This window comes from Molossus molossus, unplaced genomic scaffold (genome assembly GCF_014108415.1).
Source record: "Molossus molossus isolate mMolMol1 unplaced genomic scaffold, mMolMol1.p scaffold_m16_p_12, whole genome shotgun sequence".
NCBI classification, from domain to species: domain Eukaryota; kingdom Metazoa; phylum Chordata; class Mammalia; order Chiroptera; family Molossidae; genus Molossus; species Molossus molossus.
In genome coordinates, this window is record NW_023425347.1 from 88718151 (window position 1) to 88742182 (window position 24032).

Consider the following 24032-nt stretch of genomic DNA (forward strand, 5'->3'; position numbering starts at 1 on the left):
CTTCGCAGGCCTAGTGCATTCCAGGTTTGGGAACAATTGTGTATTTATTTCTTCGCTCAGGTGTCATCACTCAGTATGCCATGCCCTTATACACACTCCTTAACCCTACTTTCTTTTTTTATCCTCACCTGAGGACATTTTTCCATTTTTTATTCAGAGAGAGTGGGAGGGAGAGAGAGGAAGAGAGAAACATCGATGTGAAAGGGACACACTGAGTGGCTGCCTCCTGCAGGGCCCAACCAGGGCCAGGGACAAACTGCAACCGAGGTACGTGCCCTTAGTGGGAACCGAACCCAGGTCTCTTTGGACCGCAGGCCAACGCTCTAACTGCTGAGCCAAACAGGCCAGGGCTACTTTTATCTTAAATAGAAACATAAACATTTTTAAACCACTGTGGTAGGCAGGGTGCAGACAAACCATTCCCAGCAGCTGGGGGCCACCGTTTGAAGGCCAAGCGCAAAAGGCACATAACTCCTACTTGAGCTTCACAGTTCCCTCCAGTTTATAGGTTTTCCAACTACCCTCCCATCAGCATCGCCCCTTACTGCCCTCCGGCAGTTGTGTATTCATGCACTGCTCACCCTGAAGAAAGGGTTTGGCAGAAACAGAAAGGCTGGGCCCTGGCTGGTTTGGCTTTGCAGTTAGAGTGTTGGCCTCCCACAACCAAAGGGTGGATGGATTAGATTCCGAGTCAAGGACACATACCTGGGTTGCAGGTTCCATCCCTGGCCCCCATTGGGGTCCTATGAGAGGTAACCAATGGATGGATGTAGCTCTCACATTGATGTTTCTCTCTCTTTCCCACTCTACGTCAATGGAAAAATATCCTCGGGTGAGGATTAACAACATAAAGTTGGAATCCCTGCGGAAGCCGTGGCCCCACTCCGCTACAGAACAGCTGCCCTGCGCCTACAACAAACCCTTCGCCTGCTTCCAGGGGTCTGGGTCGCGCGCTCGCGCCTGGAGCGTACCGGGGGCACCCATCAAAGGAGCGGACCTCTGCCGCTTGGCTTGCTGCCCTCGGCTGGCTTCTGGAAGAACGCGCTGCGCAGGCGCCCTCCACCCGCAGATTCTTTTGTCCTTCCCGCGCCCTGTAGTGGCGTGTCTCGATTGACACGTTCGCTGAGGCGTGGAGAGGGCGGGACCAGGTGGACCGTCAGCTCTTAAAGGGACCGAGGCGGCAGGGGGCAGCACCACTGGTGGCGAGGCGGGGCGTGCGATCCCAAGCAGGTTCGGGAAGGGAGTGCGAGGCTGGACGGGCGGGCTCGCGAGGGGCTGGGTGGTCCACGGGGAGTGAGGGAGAGTTGGGGGCCCCGGACTGCGTTCCGGCAGAGTACCGCCAGGGCCAGCCCCCATTGCGCCCAGTTCCCGCTGCCAGGGCTGGGGTAGCCCGGGGTCATTCATTCCCAGCTTGAGGTCTCCTTGCGCGGCTCCCTCCTAGCATTGTCCCAAATTGCTGCCGGAGACCCAGTGCCCCTCCCATCCGTTATGCATATGGGAAAGCCGAGGAGGCGAAGCTGACCTGGGTCGTCCCGCCGGCCCACCTTCCTGCCTCCCGGGGCACTCTCCGCGACCACTTTCCGGGTCGCACAGTGCGTGGCCCTCGGGCGGGGGTGAGGGCGAGGTTTCGGCATCCGGAGGAGAGTCCAGCGGGAAGCAGTCGGGGAAGGGCGAACTGCCTGCCGAGGGGCTGGCCTGGGCGCCTGGAGATCCGGGCTCGAGCCCAGCTATCACAGGTCAAGTTTCTTCACCTCTCTGACTTTAGTATACTTGTCTGTAAAGTGCCAGTGATAATACTTGCTCCATCAGGGTGCTGGGAGAATTCGGGAAAATAATGCAGAAGTGCCCGGTACACCGAGGGCGCTCAGCCAAGTTGGTTGGGCTGGATGAGCCCAGGAGGCAGTTGAGGCAGCCTGGAGGAAGGCGGCTGCGGGCCAGGCCGTCCCGAATGAAAGGCCTCAGTGTCTGGGCTTCCTCCCCCTCCACCGCCCTGTGCCAAGTTTGTTCAGGGCGGGGTGCACACCTTGCAGTGGAGTGGGGGCCAAGGCCACGTCTACACCAGCCAGCTCTGTGTGGACCAGAGTTGGGCGGGATCCTAAGCTCCAAACCCAGTGTGATCTGGCTGGCCCTGGCAGAGGCAGAGGCTGAGCCAGCCTGGCTGGCCTGGGTGGGGTGGGGCCAACTCCAGGACAGCAGTGCTGCAGCCCCAGAGCCGGACACAGCCTGCCTGGCAAAGGACCCCACCTTAAAGCCATCTGGTGTATTCCTGTTTCCTCCCAGCTCACCCTTGAGAGAGAATAAGTCAGGGGGGCTCTGCCACCATTCCGTGTAAACTGGCAAGAACCCAGGAGCCAGTTCTCACCTAGTGGTGGCAGAAGGACTGGGAAGGCCGAGTCTGAGTCAAGAGCCCTTCCTGGGCTCTTAGAGTCCCAGTGCTGCTGCTGTACTTGCGTCTGCCCAGAACTGTCCAGTTCCCAGATACCTTGGGGAAGTGTGAAGCCTTAGATTCCATCTTCCCAACCCGGGGTCAGTTGGGTCTAGAAAATAGGGCACCTGTGTGGGTCTCCCCACCCAAACCATGTGGCAGGCCTTTAAATCACCTCAGTGATCCCTTACACTGTCATATGGCACTTGTACAATTATTATAAGTTCCATGTTATAGAAATGGAAACTGAGGCCAAGAGAAGGTAAGTGATCTCCAAGGCCAGAAAATGATGGTATCCAGACTTGGACCAGGGCTGACTCCAGAGCCACCCTATTAACTAGGACACACTGCTGCCTCCCTCCAAGGCCAGACTTCAGTTGGAAGGAGGCCCTGAGTGGCCAGCCTCAGCCACCTCTGAGACTGTGTCCTCGGCCAGGTGCAATGGCAGAGAAGGTGTTGGTGACTGGCGGGGCTGGCTACATTGGCAGCCACACAGTGCTGGAGCTGCTGGAGGCGGGCTATTCACCTGTGGTCATCGACAACTTCCATAATGCCATCCGTGGTGAGTGTGGGCAGGGGGGTCTGGGGCTTCTGGAGAGGACGGAAGGAAAACCCTGGGTTCCACTTCCAAGGGGTGTGTGTCTGCCTAGTCTCCAGGCCCCATCTCCTCTGATTTTGATGGCCTCCATGTGCCCAACCAGGAGGGGGCTCCATGCCCGAGAGCCTGCGGCGGGTTCAGGAACTGACAGGCCGCTCTTTGGAGTTTGAGGAGATGGACATCTTGGATCAGGCGGCCCTGGAGCGTCTCTTCAAGAAGGTGGGGGCGTTGGCCCGTAGGCAGGGCCACTACTAAGGGCCAGGGCCTGTAAAGCAACCTCTGACGCAGGCTCTTTCCCTGCAGCACAGCTTTACGGCTGTCATCCACTTTGCGGGGCTCAAGGCCGTGGGCGAGTCAGTCCAGAAACCTCTGGATTATTACAGAGTTAACCTGACAGGAACTATCCAACTCCTGGAGGTGAGGCATGGCACAAAGACACTGGGGGGGCCAAACACAGTGGGTAAAGGGGGGCAGAGTCAGGCAGGGCCCAAAGCTGTTTCATCTTGGACACATATCTTTCTTTACCTCTCAGCCTCAGTCTCCCCATCTGTAAGTGGGAGTGCCCGTACCTCAGCCCCACCCATCTGTGAAGGCATAAGGGGCTGGGCGTAACGTGTGAGGTGGAGGCCACTGACACCTCCCCCCCACGGCCAGATCATGAGAGCCCACGGGGTGAAGAACCTGGTATTCAGCAGCTCAGCTACTGTGTATGGGAACCCCCAGTACCTGCCCCTGGACGAAGCCCACCCCACAGGTGGCTGTACCAACCCCTATGGCAAGTCCAAGTTCTTCATCGAGGAAATGATCCGGGACCTGTGCCAGGCAGACAAGGTGAGGGACCCCTTGACCCAGCCCTGGTTCTGCCCCTGTAAGCCTACAGATGGGATCCTGAGCAACCCCCACCAAGGAGGAAGCTAGGGCTCAGGAAATGGCTGTGACTGCCCAAGGTCACAGCACCTGGGGGAGGCCTGATCCCAGCTTCTTTCTAGGGATAAAGAACGGGCATAAGGGGATAAGAGAGGTAAAGGACTCTGAAACTGGGACACAGCCTGTACCCCACCCCCATCACCTGACCCATGTCCCACAGACCTGGAATGCAGTGCTGCTGCGGTATTTCAACCCCACGGGCGCCCATGCCTCGGGCTGCATTGGTGAAGATCCCCAGGGCATCCCCAACAACCTCATGCCCTATGTCTCCCAGGTAAGGGAGGAGGGGAAGTCAGGGACTGCCCTAGGGTTAAGGGGAGAGTTGGTGTTGAGGGCCTGGGAAGAGCTGACCTGACCTCCACCCCAGGTGGCGATTGGGCGAAGGGAGGCACTGAATGTCTTTGGCAATGACTATGACACAGAGGATGGCACAGGTGAGCCCAGGATCAGGAGGATCCAGGAGTGGGAGTCAAGAGGGACACTGACGTGGGATAGACTGTACTGAACCCTCCCACCCAACCAACTCCTCTACAGGCGTCCGGGATTATATCCATGTGGTGGATCTGGCCAAGGGCCACATCGCTGCCCTGAGGAAACTGAAGGATCAGTGTGGCTGCCGGGTAGGGAGAGAAAGATGCGAGGGAGGGAGAGAAGTGGAGTTTTGGGCAAATGGGGCCCAGAGGGGTCATTAGTCCAGCCCCCATCCATAATACCTGTTCTCTCCCGGGCAGATCTACAACCTGGGAACAGGCACAGGCTATTCGGTGCTGCAGATGGTCCAGGCCATGGAGAAGGCCTCCGGGAGGAAGGTAGGCCGTCTGCCGTGCCCCACCTGACTCGCAGCGGTAGACCTGGCCCTCCCACTAGCCTCCCTGAGGAGCACAGCCACATCTACTCGCCTGCCGTAGTGCTAGGAGCCTGGGAGAGATATCCTGCCTGCACCTCCATTTCTTGAGGTCAGCTGCTGGCTGGGTGAGGCCAGGGCTGGCTCAGCTAAGCTATGACTGTCCCCTCTCTTGCAGATCCCATACAAGGTGGTGGCACGGCGGGAAGGTGATGTGGCTGCCTGTTATGCCAACCCGAGCCTGGCCCTCCAGGAGCTGGGCTGGACAGCAGCCTTAGGGCTGGACAGGATGTGTGAGTGCTAGCCTGACCCCGGGAGAGAGCTAGGGGCCCGAAGGGGCTGACTGGGACTGGCAATGCCTACACTGGGCTACCAGAGGGGTGGAGGCCCTGCATTCCCACGTGGACCCTGACCACACACCCCGCCCTGTCACAGGTGAAGATCTGTGGCGCTGGCAGAAGCAGAATCCTTCAGGCTTTGGCACACAGGCCTGAGACCCTCCTACCGTGGACCAGAAAAGGAAGTGAGAAACAACTCCTCTCCAGCACCTGGGAGGAATCCAGGGGCCTCAGCCTGCCCTACCTCAAGACCAGCCAGGCTCACTCAGCCCACAGGCATGAGGCCTAGGGCTCCACTGATCAGGAGTTGGGGTCTCTAACTCTCCTCTTCCACAGGATCTGAGAACCCATCAGGATCAATGTGAGCAAGCAGGGGAGGCAGGGCCCTGAGACAAAACACCCCGCTCCCAGGCACTAATTTATACTGCTATGAAGGCACTCTCTGAAGTATTTAAAATAAAAAGGTTTCTTACACTGGACCATTTGCTCACACATGGGCTCTCCCTACTGCTTGAACAGAATCAACGAGGCCTGAGAGTTGAAGTAATTTCTTTAATTTTATCGGAATCCAGGACACAACAAGAAAAACGCCCGAAACCACATAGAGACAGAAGACGAGACACAACTCCTCCCCCACCTCCCCTGGCCCTTGAGTGGGGACAACGTGGGGGTGACACAGCTCGGGGAGACCTTGAGCCTCAGTCCAGCCCTGCAGGCTCCAGGCCTGCGGGGGAGGAAGGGAATGGGGAGGCAGGGTCCAGCCCCCACGTTAGAAAGGGCTGATGGCCCCTCCAAGGACTCTGCCCTCACTAACACTTCAGCCCAGGGCAGGCAGCCCACGCAGCAAGGGGCCGGGAGTCATGGACACATTCATGATTGAGAAGCAGCTGGAGTGGAGGCAGGAGAGACACACGATTATCTGGGCAGAATCAGGTGGGAGGGGTTGGACGGGGCCTGTGAGGGCCCCTTGGGCCAAACCCTGAGGTCACAGGAGGGGCCCAAAGCGGGGCTAGTGAGTGAGGTCCTGAGTGAGTGGGTCAGCGGCTGGGCCCCTTCTCCCGCTGCCTACAGCCCCTCCAATACTGCTGCCAGGGGCCCCCTCTAGGGAAATGGGAAAGAAAGCAGCCCAACCCCTGCTGCAGACAGCCAGGTGGCTCAAGCCAGGAAGAAAGGCCTGGCTAGACCTTGGCCCGCCTGCCCCAGAGGCCTGTGGGAAGAGATGGGTCAGGGATGGTGGGGACAGGGGCTCGACCGGCTCAGATCCAAGATGGTGCCACGCGTGCTGGGTCCCGTGAGCTGGGGGACTGCACTGGGGGCCAGCAACTCTGGTTAGACAGGAGGTAGCAGCTTCTCAAGAAACTCCTTCACAGCTGCCATCTCCTGGAAGGGAGGGGAGACTGTGAGAGGCTCCTGGCTGAGGGAGGAAGGAGAGGGGTAGGAGCAGAAAGGGGCCCTTCACCACTGACCTGAGGACAGGAGCCATGCATGACACCTGGGTAAGTCTTGAACTGGACCCTGGCAGGTGTGACAACAGACCGCAGCTTCTCAGCCGTCAGGGCCCCAAACCGTACTGGAACCATGGGGTCCAGCTCCCCATGGCACTGAAGGATGGCCAGGTCCTTGGCACTGCCGTTGGCTGCCTGTGGGCCGGACAGGACTCAGGGCAAAACCAGTGCTTCAGCACAATTCCCACGCCACACGGAGACTCAAAGGGCAGGACAGGGGTCATGGAGACACTCACCTGGGGGAAGGCCCGGTGCAGAGGCAGCCAACAGCTCAATGCCACAATGCCAGCCAGAGGGTGGGGGCAGGTGAGGGCTGTGTAGAGGGACAGGGCCCCACCCTGGAGGAAGGAGAGAATGAGAAGTCATGAGAGCATAGCTCACCTACCCACCACCCACCACCTTCTCTCTCCCCTCACCTGTGAAAAGCCTCCCAGGACGATCCGATTGGCAGGGATCCCATTCTTCATCTCGTGCTCAATCAAGGCCTTTACTAGAGGGAGGGGCATGACTGGGTGAAGGGAAAGCGGCTGGAGGGGCCCCAGGAAGAGAGCCAGACAGAGGTACTACCCAACTCTTTTCTAGAGGAAGTAGGGGAGGAGGGAGCATGCTGAGGAGGGGCGGAGGCCTTACTGTTCTCTGCTGCCTTCTTGATGCCAGCCTCGTCCTCAGGGGCATCTGGACTCAGCCCCATCAGGTCAAACCTGGGAAAGCAGAGGCATTGGCAGCTACAGGAAGACCGCAGCAAGCCCCCTACAGCTCCGTCAGCTCCCATTTCCCCACTCTTCAAACTCACCAGGAGGGCATCACCATCTTCATGTTGAGTGTCACAGGGATCCGAGGCCTGGGGAAAACAGCAAGAAGGGCCATCATGCTCCAGAGAAATGAGGAAGCCATAGCACTGAGCCCAGGAGGGGGCAGAGCAGCCCCTGGGGCCCGCTCCCAGCAGGCAGGGCCTGTGTTTAAGTGTTGCTAGGCAACCTGCCACGTGGGACTGGAAGCTGTGGTTAAAGCTTCGGCAGCAGAGATGGAGAAGCAGAGCCCAAACTCAGCTTGCGGGGTTCCAGCTCATTCGGTGAGTACTTGGGGAAGGGGAACAGGGGGTCCTAGTTCTAGGAGGTCTCAGATCTAGGAGGCCTGGGGCTAAGGGCTGGGGCTGGACCCCATTCCTGGGGGTACCACAAGAGTAAAGGCTGAAAATGGCACTTCTGACTGCCCTGGGCCCAGGCCCCAGGGTGCAGCGGGCAGGAGAGAACAAGCCTGGGACCACAGGATTAACCCCCCAGCTGATTCCCATCCTCAGCCCCTCCCTTGCTAGGGTGACACTCACGCATGGGGACAGATGTACTTGACGTGAGGAAGCCGGATGGTGGAGAGGGCGTCAGCCCAACTGTGCCTGTAGGAGGAAAGGGAGAAAAGGCAACAATGTGGAGACGGAGAAAGGGAGGGCACAGGCCTCTCCAGCCCTGCCAACCGGGCTGGTGCCCACCTCCCCTGGGAATACCCACTGCCCAGTTCACTCACCCTGTGTCTCCAAGTCCATGTAAAAAAATAACCTGGAAAAGGATCAGAGATGGGCAGATGGAGAAGAGGGCAGTCATCATCTTGCTATCATTACTTACTGTCCTCCAACTTTGGGCCACCCCTTCCCCAGGGACCTGGGGGGGGACTGAGGCAGCAGCTAAACAGTATCACCACACCCACCTCCTGGCTCTAGGCTGCTCGCTTCTCATCACTGTCGACTCCATTTTTCCCACACCCCCTCCAGCCAGGGCCCCAGCGGGCCTGGGGGATGCCGGGGTGGGCAAGGACCCTTACCGCAGCCGTTTCCCGCTCAGCTCCAGACACAGTGGCAGCATCGGTGAGCAGGGGCACAGACATGGTGTTACCACACATACACTGCAGGGCTCCAGGCTGGGGCCTGTGAAAATTCAGGGGAGTGGTCAAGAGCAAGCCCAGGCAGGGAACAGACTCCTGACACAGGGGCAGAGTCTCGAACCCAGGGCCCACCCAGGCCATCAGCCCCACACAGCACCCCAGGTTCCGTCCTGGGCACAAAGAAAAGGCAAGGAAGAAGTCCCGGAAAAGAGCAGGTAGAAAGTTTGCCTCTGTTCCAGAGATGAGAAGCAGAGGTGCCCCCTCTAGTGTCCCTGGTTCTGGCCACCACGCAGCCTGAGCTTGCTAGAGATGAGCAAAGGCAGGGCTTAAGGACTGTGGGGGAAGGGAGCCAGGATATCCCCTGCAGCCCCTCCACCCAACAGTCCTCAGTGGTAGCTCCTTCTCCTAGCTCTCCAATCATCCCCCTTCTCTAGCACCCCTGAGTCCCTTCCTCCCCAACTCCTAGCCTTACTGGGAAGTGAAGGGGAGAAAAATGCCAGGGAAATAAGCTTCCACCCCCTACGCGCCCCTCCCCCCCCAACACACATTTTCTCCAACCTCCCTCCCATTCGGCCCCCACCCAGCCTTCACAGCAGTTTCTGGCTTAGCCATTTCCAGAGCCCCTGGGGGCTGCCCATGTCCCCAGAAGGCACAGACTCCAGTCCACCACCCATCTCTTAACTGGTGCCCCACCATCGCCTGAATGGGGCAACTTGCTGCTGCTGCTGCTGCTGCCCACTGACTCCAAATGGGTCCCCCAGCCTGACCACCTCTGAGACTCCCAAACACACAAAACAATGTCAGGCTGGCTAGCTCCTCGCTATCCTTAGCATCCTTCAAACTCCCCAGAAGCTTCTGCTACCTGCCCCTCAGTGCCTACCCCTCCCACCCCCAGTGCACCTCTCCACAGTGGATCCCTCACCTCTTCCCACGCGGGAATACACCCTTCACCACAAGCTGGGATTCCCTTCCTTCCCTACTGAGAGACTTCCACCCCTCACCGGAGTCCCCCCTTCTCAGAGTGGTGCCCCACCCCCGACCTGGGGTCTCCCTCGCTACCATAAAAACTTCCACCCCATCTAGGGTTTCCCACTCCCCACAATGGGAACTTCTGTTCTGACCAAGGGTCGCCCCCTCCCTACTGTGACATTTCCTACTCTGACCCAGGACCCGCTCCTGCCCATAAAGGGGTGTTCTACCTTTGACCCTGGGGGGCCTCCACCCCACAATGGGATCTTCCACTTCGACCCTAAGTCCCTCTCATCACACCCAGACCCCACTTCTTACCCCTCTTTAACCCCAAAGTCCCCAAGACTGGCCAGCACCTCTTCGCACCTCACTCCCCACCCCCATCTTTCACAACTGCGGCTCCTGCTCCCCACGCGCCTGGACCCTCGCCGTGGTCCGATCTCCCCGCGCCCGCCCTCGGCCTGCTGGCCCGGGACCGGGGTACCTCCACTCCCTGGGTGTTCCGAGACCTCTCGGGCGGTTCTCCTCTTTCTCCCGCACAGACACACTCTTCTGCCTCTACCGCCCCCGCCGGAAGTTCCGTTTGAGTCCCGGGAACCCAGCCATCGCGCTACCGGAAGTAGCCTGGCCAGGGGTACGGAACCCGGAAGTGGGCGTCGGGCCTTCGCCAGATTGGAGCTCCGGTGCTGGATACAGCGGAGCCACTCCCCGTAATTAAGCCCCGGAGTCACCTGCAGGATTCAGACAGCGCATCCCAGACTCCCACTGCTGCCACCACCCGTGCGCCTCCTGGAGGAAAGCCACCGGGAGGAGGGGCGTTCTTCACAGGAGCAGAAGTTTCCCACCTTCCCGTCCCCGTGGGCCACACTTCATTTTGGTCTTTGGTATCTACCACCGGCTTTCATGCCCTAATCCAGGATCATGGATGGAACCCTTCCAGATCCTTAGAAACCATCTAGTCCTCCAGTCTTATTTTAAAGATGAGGAAACTGAGGCCCAGGGAGGGGAAGTAAACAGCAATCTCAGGATTACACCGTAATGCTACCTCTCTGCACCTGCTTTCTGGGCTATAAAATGGTGCTAATAACCACCCTGCCTACTTCACAGCTTTGCTAGTGGGCTCAAATGAGGTCGTGTGGAAATGCTTAATACACTGTAAAATCAGTGAGAGGTCCTAATGACTCTAAAAAGGACCATGGGAAAATAAAAGGGCAGAGCAGGACAGCTGGGCAGGCATCAGCAGTGTTATCTTAGCTCTGCCCTGGACAAGCAATTCCACGCAGAGTGCACACAATACCACCATCAATGTGCTCATTAATAAGAACAAGAAGGGCCTCATTTGGGCACCACTGAGTTACCCTTTGCTCCTTTGCTGCACAGTAAAGTGGAAATGGGGATCAGGGTTCGCAGAAAAGCTGGAAGGGGAGGCAGGCAGAGTTGAAGGACCATGTCCCTGAGAGAACAGGAGGGCATCTGCAAATAGGAAATGAGTCCTGCTCATCACTCAGCAACTTAGGACTCATTCTTTCAGCATAACCTACACTAGTTTTTCTTTGAACTGAAAACAAAACTGTAAACTCGGAAGCCCAATCAACCAAGCACTTTTTCCCAGGGTAAGAGTCAGTTTGGTCTTAAGTGCACAACAGGTCACAGAGATAAGCCTAAAATGCCAGGATTCCCTGGGCAGGAAGGTTTCAGGCCCAGAGGACCACAGCAAGCCAAGGACCCAGGACCAGAAAGGGGATAAGTGGATGAAGACAAGACAGCTACTCCCACCCTCAACAGAACCCTGGCTACATCTGTTGTGAAAGAATGAACAATTCCTCCGGCATCCCTAATCACCTGACACTGGGACACTTTGAGCCAATTCCTCAGCGTGCAGCTTCAAATTCAGAGGCTCGGTCCCAGAGGCTACCTGTAATTAGTGCTTTAATAGAATTAATGAAGGGCTATTCTGCTCCAAGATTTCTGATGTTATGTTTCCCCCTACTCCAAATTAAAGTGTAGTCCTTTTATTTTTATCTCCAAAATGATGCAACTGAAACAGGCTGAGGACTAAGACCCTTACGATGTCAAGAATTGCATTTGCATTCTGGTTGATCTCAAGCTGTATTTTAGGAATGTTGAGGCTCAACAAAACTTGGTGGTGGCAGGCTCTAACTAGGACAGGCTGGATAAACAGTGAGTATATCCTAACAGTGTGAGCCAAACCCCAGAGGAATTCTCTCAAGAGGATCAGATTCAACACTAATTCTCATTATTAATTGTTTCTATTTTCTGCAAGGGAGAGAATACTGACCATTTTAAGTCCTCTCTCTGTAGATAAATTCTCTCCAACTGCTGTCCTGACTTTCAAAATTTAAGTCCAAAGTCTTGGGTCCACCTTCAGACCGCAGGTGCTGCTCACTTACTTCCTCGCCCTCGTTTCTTCTGATGAGCTCCAGAATCTGTTCTCCTTCATTTACACTTTCTTTCTTGAATGAGAAATGGACTAGAGGTTTTTAACCTCACTTTCCTCTTTACAAAATGTGAGTGAGCAGGTGGGTATAGGAGTCTTTTTAGCCTACTGTACAAAATTAAGCTTGATCTTTCCTAGAAAAACAGATCTAGTCTTGATGTAACTGTAGCATTTATAATCTACTTGGTCCAACACAACAAATTTCCAAGTTACATACAGTTCCCAGCGAAGTAAAAATTTCATCAGTACTACCAAGAACTCAAAGAATACACAAACATGAAGTCTGGCAAGGATTTATTAGGAGGCTTATTAATCACAGTTAATAAAAAGCCATGACAAGAACTGAGATCTCCAAATTCTGGCACTTGCCTTACAGCACTAGTGAGAAGCTAATAAACATTAAGGATGTCCTGAGGGGAATCTTACCTAAGTCCCAATCTTACCTCGACCAGATACCCACTAACACAGAAATGAGATGCCCATTTCTCCCCAGACTGCTTAGCTAGGCAGTAGGAAAAAATACCTTCTCCTCAAGCTATCAATTAAGCATCATCAGGCGAGTCCTGCTCTTCCAGCTATAACCATGGGACACTAGTGCATGACAGACAACTCCAAGCTGGGCAACTTGACAAGAATGCTAAATGATGACAGGGAGTAGCAAGCAGGGACAAGTATTTCCAGTTGGAGATCCTCCTGATGGCAAATACAAACACAATGTGGAGGCTTCAGAAAGTTTACTGTAGCCCAGGAAGTTTCCATTTAAAAAAAAGTCACACAAAAATCCTGCCACAAAACAAGACACTTGGAATCCCATGGCCAATCTGACTGGAAAGGCAGGTATTATCCATAACTGCCAAATACTGACCAGACCAAAACCCAATTTCCACAGGGCCCTAGAGAACCATGATTGTCCCTTGGCACCCACACAACTCTCCCCGGTGGTGTGGTGTCTTCCATAGGCCAGGTTTCTGCAGCAAGCCCCTAAGACAAAGCTTGGCAGAGGCTGTGGCAGCCAACTCTCTCTGGAGCCCCATCTCTTTGTCCTTCTCAACAGGTTGTCATACACCTTCACTGACACAGGGACTCTGTGGGAGCCCTGGCCAGCCCTTAGGAAATGAAGTGTGTCTGTGGGGTAACCTGATGGACCCTGTGGTCTGCTGGGTTGGCCGATGCTTCATAGTTGCAGATGGTCACCTCATGTCGGCGGAACTGAAAGGAAATTGAGAGGCTAGGTCAGCTGGCCATTTCCTAGATGACACAATGGAGTAGTTATTCAGGTCCATTTCTAGAAGTCATCATCTAATCTCTTCCCCCTTCTGATACTTTTTATTTTGAGAAGGCTGTAAAGATCATTATCGATAATTCACCCCAACTTAGAAGACTCATTCCCCCACTATTTTGGAAGCACCACAAGAAGAGGACCCTCTCTATTTTTTCTATTTCACTTGTTAGTCCTCACCAGAGGATATTTTCCCACTGACTTTTAGATAGATTGGAAGGGAGAGGGAGAGTGGGAGAAACACTGATTGCTTGCCTCCCACATGACACCAACTGGGGCCAGGATCGAACTTGCAACCCAGATACATGCCCTTGACCCAGAATCAAATCCACAACCCTTTAGTCTGCAGGTCAACACTTTAACCGCTGAGCCAAACCGGCCAGGGTGAACGTCTCTTTATCTTGTTTATCATCTTATTGCCGATGCCTTTTTTCCCTCACCTGAGGATATTTTTCTACTTATTATCAGACAGAGTGGGAGGGAGAGAGAGACAGAGAGAACCATCTACGTGACAGAGCCACAGCAACTGGTTGCCTCCTGCAAGGCCCAACCAGAGCCGGAGACAAACCACAACTGAGGCGTGTGCCCTTGACCACGACTCATTGGTCTAACTGCTGAGCCCAACCAGCCAGGGCTGCTGATGCCTTTTTTTTTCCTTTATTGATTTTTAGAGAGAGAGGAAGGGAGAGGGAGAGAGAGATAGAAACATCGATGAGAGAGAATATCGACTTGCCGCCTCCTGCATGACCCCCACTGGGGATTGGGCCCACAACCTGGGCATGTGCCCTGCCTGGGAATCAAACCGGCGACCTCTTGATGCGTGGGTCAACGCTCAGCCACTGAGCCACACTGGCTGGGCTGCTGATGCCTTTTTAAAAAAGGTTATCCAAAATGCTGAATGAGCCCTGGTCAGCTGGGCTCAGCAGCAGAGTGTTGGCTCACAGACCAAAGAGCTGTGGGTTCACTTCCAGTCAAGGGCACATATCTTGGTTGTGGTTCGGTCCCTGGCTCTGATCAGGGTCATGGGAGGGGCAGCCAGTCGATGTGCCTCTCACATCAGTGCCCCCCCCCCCCACACTCTATCTGAAGATAAATGGAAAAATATCCTCGGGTGAGGATTTTATATATATATATAAATACCTATAGCCTCTCAAATTAGAGGGACAGTTTATAATGATGCAACCAAGAAATATTATAAACAGACTGAGAGCAATCAATGTCTCAACTTGCTCTTTTTCCTTTCCTTAAAATTCCCACTAGCATAGCATGCAGATATATACACATACTGGAGAAGGCAATGACGTTTCCAACCCCATCTTACCTCAGTCCATTCTCCTCTCAGGCCAATATAAAAGACCTTTGTGGTATCCGCTCCAAAGTTTTTTGAAATATGAATTGAGAGATGATAGACATTTGAAAAACGAGATATTCTAAAGGGTGAAAGGAATGGGGAGGAAAGACAGAGGTTAGAGTTCAATGAGCATCTCATCACAATGTAAAAAACAATTCCAGCTCCAACTTATGGTAACACCCAGGCAAATGTCAGAGAACATTCTTGGGGTCTTATGTCTTATTCTCCTCCTTTGGACAAGCAATTAATTCCATGCACATTTACCTAGAATTTGCCAGATCCTGCCGAAGGCAATAGGGATAGAAAAATGAATCACTACCCCTGTCCTTGAAGGGCAGGATTAAGAAATGCTGTATGACCAAGCAGAAATTATAACGAGTTCAGTGCTGACCTTGCCTCAGGAAAGAGACCTAGTGAAGATATACAGCGGTCACATGAAACTTGGCCTGCTATAAGCCAACTATGCAGAGAGGAATTCTGAAAACATCCTAGGGGCTCATTCATATCTGACAATTGCTTACAAGTTAACAAATCTGTGGCTTGCATCAAATTTCTGCCAAAAATTGACCAAGCAAAGGATCAAGCCTCCTCCACTGTTTTAACTTGTTTCTGATGCTAAGAGAGCGGGAGATGGGCCAAAATGAAACTGCAAGCCCAGAAAGCGCTAATGCACATATGCTCATTGTAAATGACTGTGCCTACTATTCCTCAGAAGCCACAGAACACCTGATGTCACTCCAGTAAGTTCGATTAAAAATAAATCTTGAAATTAAAAAAGAAAGAAAGAAGCCACAGAGAGTGGAAGACAGGCCCAGTCCTTACTTTGTAGCATACTCTAATTCTCCTGTAAGATCCCGGTTCAGACTAAAGGTCTGATCTGGCTCCCTGTCTGTATCATCAAAGGACATCTGTGGAATGTTCTTGTACCTGAGAAAGGAAAGAAAAATAAATAAATAAATATACATTATCACATTTTTTTAAATTAATTTTAGAGAGAGAGAGGAAGGGAGAGGAAGGGGAAAATAGAAACATCAATGAGAGAGAACATCAATTGGCTGCCTCCCACATGATCCCAACTGGGGATTTGGCCCATAACCTGGGCGTGTGCCCTGACTAGGAACTGAACCAGTGACCTCTTGGTGCATGGGTCGATGCTCAACCACTAAGCCATACCGGCCAGGCTACATTATCACATTTTTAAGTTTTTGAAAACTTCCTACTGACTCAACTGCCTTCAGTTCCATCAAAAAGATCAAATTTTGGAAATGGCATTTATTTACAAATTATCTTTAATCCAACAAGAGCTGAAAATTGCAACATAAGCCAATGGCATCTGTGAGTGGGTTAGGATCACATGAGAAGCAATACACAAAGAGATAGCTCAAAGTACGTCACACACAGCAAAAGCATGGAGAAAATAAGCAACTCAGCGCATTCAGACTACGCTGAGGATGTTTCAATAAAATAGCTTATTCATGGAGGAAAAATACTTTGTCAGAAACATATTAAACAGTTAAAGATAAGATCAAGTAACTCATCGCTCAAGCATATTTTATGTCCAAAATTACTCTATATATTGAGTCATGTTACAGTTCTTAAAAAAATACAATTTGGGGATTTCTGTTTTGAAAAGAGCACAAAAGACTACAAACTCCAAAAGGCTTTTGGAAAGTCGAGTAAGATTGCTAGTAAAGAAAAAATTTTTAAAAGAAACCACTGATTCCTCTATCTAACCCTCACTCACAAATTCTAAAGGACTGAGCCACAAACACCCACAATCTCTAGAATATTTTATTAACACACCCATATAGGAGAAGACCTAGAAGTTAACTGAGCATAATGCAGGCAACTTAAGAAAATAAATGTTTGCTTCAAAATGTTTCTAAGAATGAGGCACAGAATAATAATAATAGTGAACATTTATGAGCAGCATTAAGAGAGGCAGTATAGCACTGCAGTAAAAAAGCAGTGTCTCTGGAGCCAGACTTCCTAGGTTTAAAGACTGACTCTATCACTTACCAGCTGTGTAATTTTGGGCAAGTGATTTAACTTTCTGTGTCTGTTTCCTCATCTGTAAAATGAGGATAGTGGCCCTGGCCAGTTTGGCTCAGCGGTTAGAGTGTCGGCCTGCGGTCCAGAGAGACCCAGGTTCGGTTCCTGCTAAGGGCACGTACCTCAGTTGCAGTTTGTCCCAGGCCCTGGTTGGGTCGTGTGGGTAGTAGCCACTCGATGTGTCCCTTTCACGTCTGTTTCTCTCTCTCTCTCTTCCTCTCCCTCCCACTCTAGCTGACCAAAAAATGGAAAAATGTCCTCGGGTGAGGAAACAAACAAATAAATAAATAAATAAGGATAGTGATAGTACATATCCCACATAGCTGATGTGGAGATTAAATTGAATCAATCCTAAGAAATACATATTGAAAAAATTTTACTATGGAAAATTTCGAACACACACAAAAGCAGTGAGAATAATATAATAAATCTTCATATACTTATCACTCCGCTTCAATAATCCACATTGTAATGATTTTGCCTATCACCCCAATTTTGTTTATGCTTGATATTTTATTTACTTTTTAAAAATGTTTTATAGCCCTGGTCAGTTTGGCTCAGTAGTTAAGAGCGTTAGACCTCAGACCAATGAGTCCAGGTTTGGTTCCAGTCAAGGGCATATACCTCAGTTGCAGTTGGTCCTCAGCCCTGGTCACGGTTGTGCAGGAGGTGGCCAGTCGATGTGTCTCTCTCACATTGATGTCTCTCTCTCTCTCTCCCTCTCTCCCTCCCTCCTTCCCACTCTACCTGAAAATAAATGGAAAAATATCCTCAGGTAAGGATTAAAAAATAAATAAATAAAAATAAAAGTATGTTTTACAGCCCTGGCCAGTTTGCTCAGTGGTTAGAACATCAGCCCAAGGATCAAAGAGTCCCAGTTTGATTCCCGGTCAAGGGCATGTACCTCGGTTTCTGGTTCAATACCCAGCCCCAGTCAGGTCATGTGGGAGGCAACAATCGATGTGCCTCCCTCCCTGAAAACAATCAATGAAAAAATATCCTCAGGTAAACATTAGGGGAAAAAATAGACACACACACACACATTTTATAGATTTTAGAGTGGAATATAGGGGGAGAAAGAGAAACACTGATGGTCGATCAGCTGCCTCCCACATGCCCCCCATTGGGGATCAAGCCCCAAACCAGGACATGTGCCCTAACCAGGAATCGAACCAGCAACCTCTCAGTGCATGGGCCAACGTTCAACCAACTGAGCCATACAGGCAAGAGCTGTGCTTGATATTTTAAAGCAATCCCAAGCATATCATTTTACTCATAAATACATCAGTATGTACCTCCAAAAAGGACTTCTTTAATTTTTTTTTTTTATCCTCACCCGAGGACATTTTTGCATTTATCTTCAGATAGAGTGGAAGGGAGAGAGGGAGGGAGAGAGAGAGAGAGAAACATCAATGTGAGAAAGACACATATAGTGGTTGCCACCCACATGACCTCAACAGGGGCTGGGGACAAACTGCAACGGAGGTACGTGCCCTTAGTGGGAACCGAACCCAGGACTCTCCAGTCCGCGAACCGACGCTTCTAACTGCTGAGCCAAACCGGCCAGGGCCAAAAAGGATTTCTTAAAAAAAAAAGAATACCCATCATACCATTTAACAAAAATTAACAATAATTCTTTAGTATCATCTAACACCTAGTCTGTGTTCAAAGTTCATTGATTTAAGTCTCAATTTAACTTTTCTGGCTGTTTAATAGCATCATGTTTTAATGACATCATAGTTGAATAGGAAATATTTTTTCTTTACTAATGGTACATAAAATAATGGTACATTTTACAATTAATGACATCTTAGATTTAATAAATACGTGTAAAGTGCTTAGAACTGAGAGCTATGTATTTGCACCTGATTCCAAAAATTGAGCACTTACTGTGTTCCAGACTCATTCTAAGCTCTTTACATGTTTTATATTATTTACTTCTCCACATAATCTTATGAGGTTCATACCATTACTACTGCCATTTAACATATAAGAAAACTGAGGTACAGTGCTCTGGCCCTGGCTCAGCGGTTGGAGCGTCAGCCTGCGGACCAGAGAGTCCCAGGTTCGGTTCCCGCTAGGGGCACGTACCAAAAAAGAAAAAAAAAAAAGACTGTGCTGTATTGCCCTGGCCGGTTTGGCTCAGCGGTTAGAGCATCGGCCTGCGGTCCTGAGAGGCCCGGGTTCGGTTCCCGCTAAGGGCACGTACCTCGGTTGCAGTTTGTCCCCGGCCCTGGTTGGTCGTGAGGGTGGCAGCCACTCGATGTGTTCCTTTCACATCGATGTTTCTCTCTCTCTCTGTTCCTCTCTCTCCCTCCCACTCTACCTGAACAAAAAATGGAAAAGTGTCCTCGGGTGAGGATAAAAAATAAATAAAATAAAATAAAATAAAATGCCTACTGTCTAGCCCGGCCAGTGTGGCTCAGTGGCTGAGCGTTGACCCATGCGCCAGGAGGTCGCTGGTTGGATTCCCGGTCAGGGCGCATGCCCAGGATGTGGGCCACATCCCCAGTGGGGAGCATGCAGGAGGCGGCCAATCGATGTTCTCTCTCATCGATGTTTCTGTCTCTCCCTCTTCTTTCCTCTCTCTCTCTAATCTATATAGAAAAATAAATAAAATAAAAAAAAATAAAAAATAAAAAAAGAAAAAAGAAAAAAAAAAGAAAACTGAGGTACAGAGAAGACAAATAAATCCCAAAGTCATGCAACTAGCCAGTGATACAGACAGAATTTGAACACAAGCAGTTTATTCTAGACTCCACTACTAACCACAACGTAACATGAATGTCTAGTCTTCTCAATCCAATCTATCTCCTACATAAATAAGCCTCCAAAAGCATCAACTGAAACATACTGTTTCCCTAAAATAATTAAATATGTAAAGCTGTTTTACAAATTCATGTTCCTAACATTAAAAAATAGTGTTGCGCCCAGCTGGTGTAGCTCAGTGGTTGAGCCGTCGACCATGCACCAAGAGGCGGCCAGTTTGATTCCCTGTCAGAGCACATGAACAAGTTGTGGGCCTGATCCCCAGTGGGGGGCATGCAGAAGGTGGCGAATCAATGTTCTCTCTCATCGATATTTCTCTCTCTCTCTCCTTCTCCCTACCTCTCTAAAAATCAATGAAGGAAAAAAAAAAAAATAGTGTTGCCCTGGCCAGTTTGGCTCAGTGGCAGAGCATCAGCCCGCAGACCAGTAAGTCTCCAGTTCAATTGCGGCTAAGGGCACATACCTCAGTTGCAGTTTGTCCCCAGCCCTGGACGGGATCATGCGGGAGGCAACCAGTCAATGTGTCCCTCTTACGTCGACGTTTCTCTCCCTCTCCCTTCCTCTCTCTAAAATCAATCAATAAAAAATATTTTTTTAAAAATAGCGTCAATTTCTTTTCTTTTTAATCCTCACCCAAGGGTATTTCCCTATTTATCTTCAGATAGAATGGGAGGAAAGGAGAGAGAGAGAAACATGAGAGGGACACATCGACTGGTTGCCTCCTGCTTGACCCTGACCAGGGCCAGGGACTAACGGCAACTAAGGTATATGCCCTTAACCGGAATCGAACCCACAACTCTTTGGTCCGAGGGCTGATGTTCTAACCACTGAGCCAAACAGGCCAGGGCTTAAAATTATTTATTTTTATTACAGATGTCCCTCCTTTTTAACTCAATGACACCCTCATCCCTGCTCCCACCCCTACCCCCTTTCTCTGCACTGGTGTATGTGTCCATTGGTTATATATATATCAATTCCTTAAATCTTTTTTATATAGATCAATTTTTCAGAAGAAATTTTTAATATAAAATTCTTCTGATATTTGTTTCTCCAACACTCTAAAAATGGTTTTCCCTTCTTCTAGGCAAGTTGTTAAAAGGAGAGTACCAGCCCTGGACAATGTGGCTTAGTTGGCTGAGCATTGTCCCATGCACCATAAGTCACAGGCTGAAGTCAGCACACATGCCCAGGTTTCAGGTTCAATCCCGTCAGGGTGTGTTCGGCCTATCTCAATGTTACACTCTCACATCAATGTTTTTTGTTTTACCTCTTTCCCTTTCCCTTCCTCTCTAAAAAATTAGTAAAAATGTATTAAAGCCCTGGCCGGTTTGGCTCAGCAGTAGAGCGTCGACCTGCGGTCCAGAGAGACCCAGGTTCGGTTCCTGCTAAGGGCATGTACGTTGCAGTTTGTCCCTGGACCTGGTTGAGTCGTGCGGGTGGCAACCATTCAATGTGTCCCTTTCACGTCGATGTTTCTCTCTCTCTCTCTCTCTCCTTCCCCATTCTATCTAAACAAAAAATGGAAAAATGTCCTCAGGTGAGGATAAAAAATTTAAAAAAAGTATTAAAGGGGGGGGGGGGGATACTACCTCTGGGGCAACAGTCCAGTGTTGCAGTAGGTATAAATAATTTGCTAACTAAAGGCCACACAAACTCGGGTGGAGTAATTCCATGTCAGTGAAACACATGCAAAGATTCTAACTGTATGAAATAGCAAGGGGAAATTTTGAAGCTAACCCCACGAGTAAAATCATTTGAGATCTGCAGCTGGGTTATTAAGAAAACTGCAAAGTCATCAACAATTGGCGTTTATAGAATGCTCTCTGAATGAGTGATGCCATGGAAACACTTTGAAAAGAGACAAGCTGTTGGTCTTAAAGATGCTTAACTAAAAAAGTCTGCTTCAGGAAGAGATGTGTATTCTGATGCAGAACAAGACTAACATTTTTTTCAAGGGGGGAGGGGATCTTTAAGCCCGTAAAAAGAATTATATATTATTCTGGAATAAATAACAAGGAAAAGAGGAAGAACTAGGAGCTTCTTGAGGGCATAAACCCTTGACACTTACAGTCGCATCTCAGAAGGGTGTGAGTCATCATCCTCTCCCATTATAATGATGCCTTTGAGCTTGACATTGCCTGTAAATCTGCCAGAATGCAAAAGAGGTGACTGTCAACCTGGGTTTGAATCTCTGCTGACTCCAGGCAAGACCCTTCCCCTTTCTGGGCTTTAGTTTACTCAAGTGTCAACTTGTACTAGATAATTTCTAAGATCCTGTCTGCCTCTGGCATTCTGCAGTTCTAATTTATCTTGACTTTTCAGTTCTTTCAATGAAGACGTCGTTTTTGTCTGCACTATGAAATCTATGATGCTTTCCTTCTCAAACCCGCCACAGTAATTCACCCCATTTCTAGAAATAGATGGTTCTTGACACAACCAGTCAATGAATTCTGATAAAGCAACTGGCTATACAGTCTTTTTAGCCTGAAGTAAGCACCAAGGAGATACTTACGGAATATTAAACAGAAGCTCTTCATCTGCATCACTTTCAACAAACTGGAGGGGTTGGGGAGGAGGGAGGAGAAAGCAACAAATATTTGCTGAGAGCCTACAATTTCAGGTATTTTCTACCCAGTTCTACAACTGGAGTACAATGCAAGTAAACAGTCAATCTCCTTAGGCTTTTCAGCACTTATTAACTCGATGTTATCAAGATGACAGCCACAGACCATCCAATCAGGGTTCTTAATGGGCAGCCCTGTGTGCAAAGATCTGTGCCTATGCGGTCCACAGCTTTCAAATGTCTGTGGCCCCACAATGGTAAATGCTCTAGACTGGTCTCCAGGTGATATGATCAGGCAGCCTTTGGAACTAGCAGTCAAATGGTAGGAAAAAAAGCCCTCGTGGCCATCCTCCCTCGCTACCCACCGAAGCCCGGGAACAGAGCGTTGGCTGCGCCCCCTCTCCCTCGCTGGGCCTCAGTGTCTCTATCTGCAAAATAGGGAGACTCGATCCTGTTCGGCTCCCGAAGGGCTAGCAAGAGGTGGGCACGGGAAAGCGCTTCGCCATCGGGCTGTCATTTTTAACTTCAGGAAAGAGGCTGACAGAGCAGACGCGTGGCCTGAGGGCCCGCGCGGTCCCCGCCTCGCCCGCCCCGGGCCCTGAAAGGCCCACCTTGGAGCGGTCGGTCCGCTCCTCCCACGGCTTGAAGACGCCGCGGCCGCTGCCCTCCCGGCTCTCGTTGAGGCACTGCAGCCGCTCCAGGTCGATGCGCAGGTACAGGCCGTAGGCCACACCACGCTGCTCCGGGGGCTCCTCGCGTTCCGCGGCGCAGCGGCAGCCGCCCCCGCCGTGACTGTGGCCGTGAGACATGGCGCTGCGGCCGCCCGCGCGTCTCGCAGCCCCGGCGCCGCCGTTCCCACCGCGCTCCCTCCGCTCCGGCCGCCAAGCGCGCCGCGGCCGCCGCGTCGTAAAAGGCGCCCCTAAGCGGCGCATGCGTCCAGGGAGAAAGGGGGCGGGCTCCAAGAGGATTGACATTTGGCGAGCTCTTCCAGGTGCCGGGAGTTAATGTCCTAGAGACCAATGCTATCGCTCGCCCAGTTTCACCGGTGTGGAAATTGAGGGGCAGAGAGAGTAAGCTGGCGTTCCGAGTAAACGGTGGCGCTGGGTTTCGAATCCTCTTCCCGCTTAGGCTCAAGTCTGCGCCGTTTCACCGCCAAGGCTGCGGGGAGCTGGCGGAGGAAAGCGTGTGCAATGATAAGGCCCCGAAGAGCAGGGAGAGCGTTATCAGCACCTCACACATGCACGTCCAGGCGAACCCATTCATAACCACCTTCTTCACAGTGGGCTTCGCGGTCGAGGGCATGGGCTTTATGGATGGCCGGATCTGAAGACAAGTCCTGAGTCGGCTACTGACGGTGTGACACTCTAAATAAGTCATTTTCCCCATCCTGAGATTTGGTTTCCTCATCTATAAAGTGGGCATGATAATATGTTTCATAGGATCGCAGTGAGTGTTAAATGAAAGAATGCACTCGAAGAACTCAGCGCAGTGGCACGTTGTAGGAATTCAGTAGCTGAGTCCGATCTTGATGCAAATCCAAGCACCGCCTACCACTTACTAGCTGTATGACCTTGGGTTCAGAGTCTCACGCTATCCCCTGTAAAGTGCAAGGATTAGACTAGATGACCTTGAAGTCCCCTCCCCGTGTGATATTTCAGAGCAGTTTTTTCAAAGGGCTGGTTGTGACCCATTTAATGGGCCTTAAAATCCATTTAGAGGAATGTGATCACCATTCAAAAAAATAAAATAGAAAAAGAAATTCAGAATGGCCCTGGTCTGTTTGGCTCAGCAGTTAGAGCATCGGCCCCAGGACTGAAGGGTGTCCAGTTCGATTTCCAGTCAAGGGCAGTACCTGGGTTGCAAGTTCCATCCCCAGCCCTGGTCTGGGTGGTGTGGGAGGCAACCAATCTCTCTGTCTCTCTGTCTCTCTGTCTCTCTGTCTCTCTGTCTCTCTATCTCTCTCTGTCTCCTTTCCTCCCTCGCTTCCACTCTATCTAAAATCAATGGAGAAAAAATATCCTGGGGAGAGGATTAGAAAAAAAAAAAAAAGGCAAACTTAGTTCTGGTTCAATATAGTTC

General features: G+C 51.1%; 3 protein-coding genes across 3 annotated transcripts; 1 reads left to right on the forward strand and 2 right to left on the reverse strand.

Annotated features, from left to right (window-relative positions):
• The first annotated feature begins 1196 nt into the window (after positions 1-1196).
• On the forward strand, positions 1197-5601 carry GALE (UDP-galactose-4-epimerase). The gene is made up of 11 exons (XM_036256225.1): positions 1197-1230; positions 2862-2987; positions 3127-3242; positions 3327-3440; positions 3678-3854; positions 4111-4224; positions 4318-4384; positions 4485-4570; positions 4682-4759; positions 4973-5087; positions 5230-5601. The coding sequence occupies exons 2-11, from the start codon at positions 2867-2869 to the stop codon at positions 5286-5288; spliced, it is 1047 nt and encodes a 348-aa protein (XP_036112118.1). The 5' UTR covers positions 1197-1230; positions 2862-2866; the 3' UTR covers positions 5289-5601.
• A 71-nt stretch (positions 5602-5672) lies between these two features.
• On the reverse strand, positions 5673-10132 carry LYPLA2 (lysophospholipase 2). Its single transcript, XM_036257294.1, has 10 exons — positions 9966-10132; positions 8453-8555; positions 8159-8190; positions 7965-8030; positions 7431-7478; positions 7268-7338; positions 7054-7127; positions 6874-6975; positions 6599-6772; positions 5673-6512 (listed from the first exon to the last, which is right to left on the reverse strand). Exons 2-10 carry the CDS (start codon positions 8528-8530, stop codon positions 6462-6464), a joined length of 696 nt encoding a protein of 231 aa, XP_036113187.1. The 5' UTR covers positions 8531-8555; positions 9966-10132; the 3' UTR covers positions 5673-6461.
• A 2084-nt stretch (positions 10133-12216) lies between these two features.
• PITHD1 (PITH domain containing 1) lies at positions 12217-22850 on the reverse strand. Its single transcript, XM_036257078.1, has 6 exons — positions 22565-22850; positions 21903-21946; positions 21459-21536; positions 15392-15496; positions 14540-14648; positions 12217-13148 (listed from the first exon to the last, which is right to left on the reverse strand). Exons 1-6 carry the CDS (start codon positions 22760-22762, stop codon positions 13047-13049), a joined length of 636 nt encoding a protein of 211 aa, XP_036112971.1. The 5' UTR covers positions 22763-22850; the 3' UTR covers positions 12217-13046.
• Between the last annotated feature and the right edge of the window lie 1182 nt (positions 22851-24032).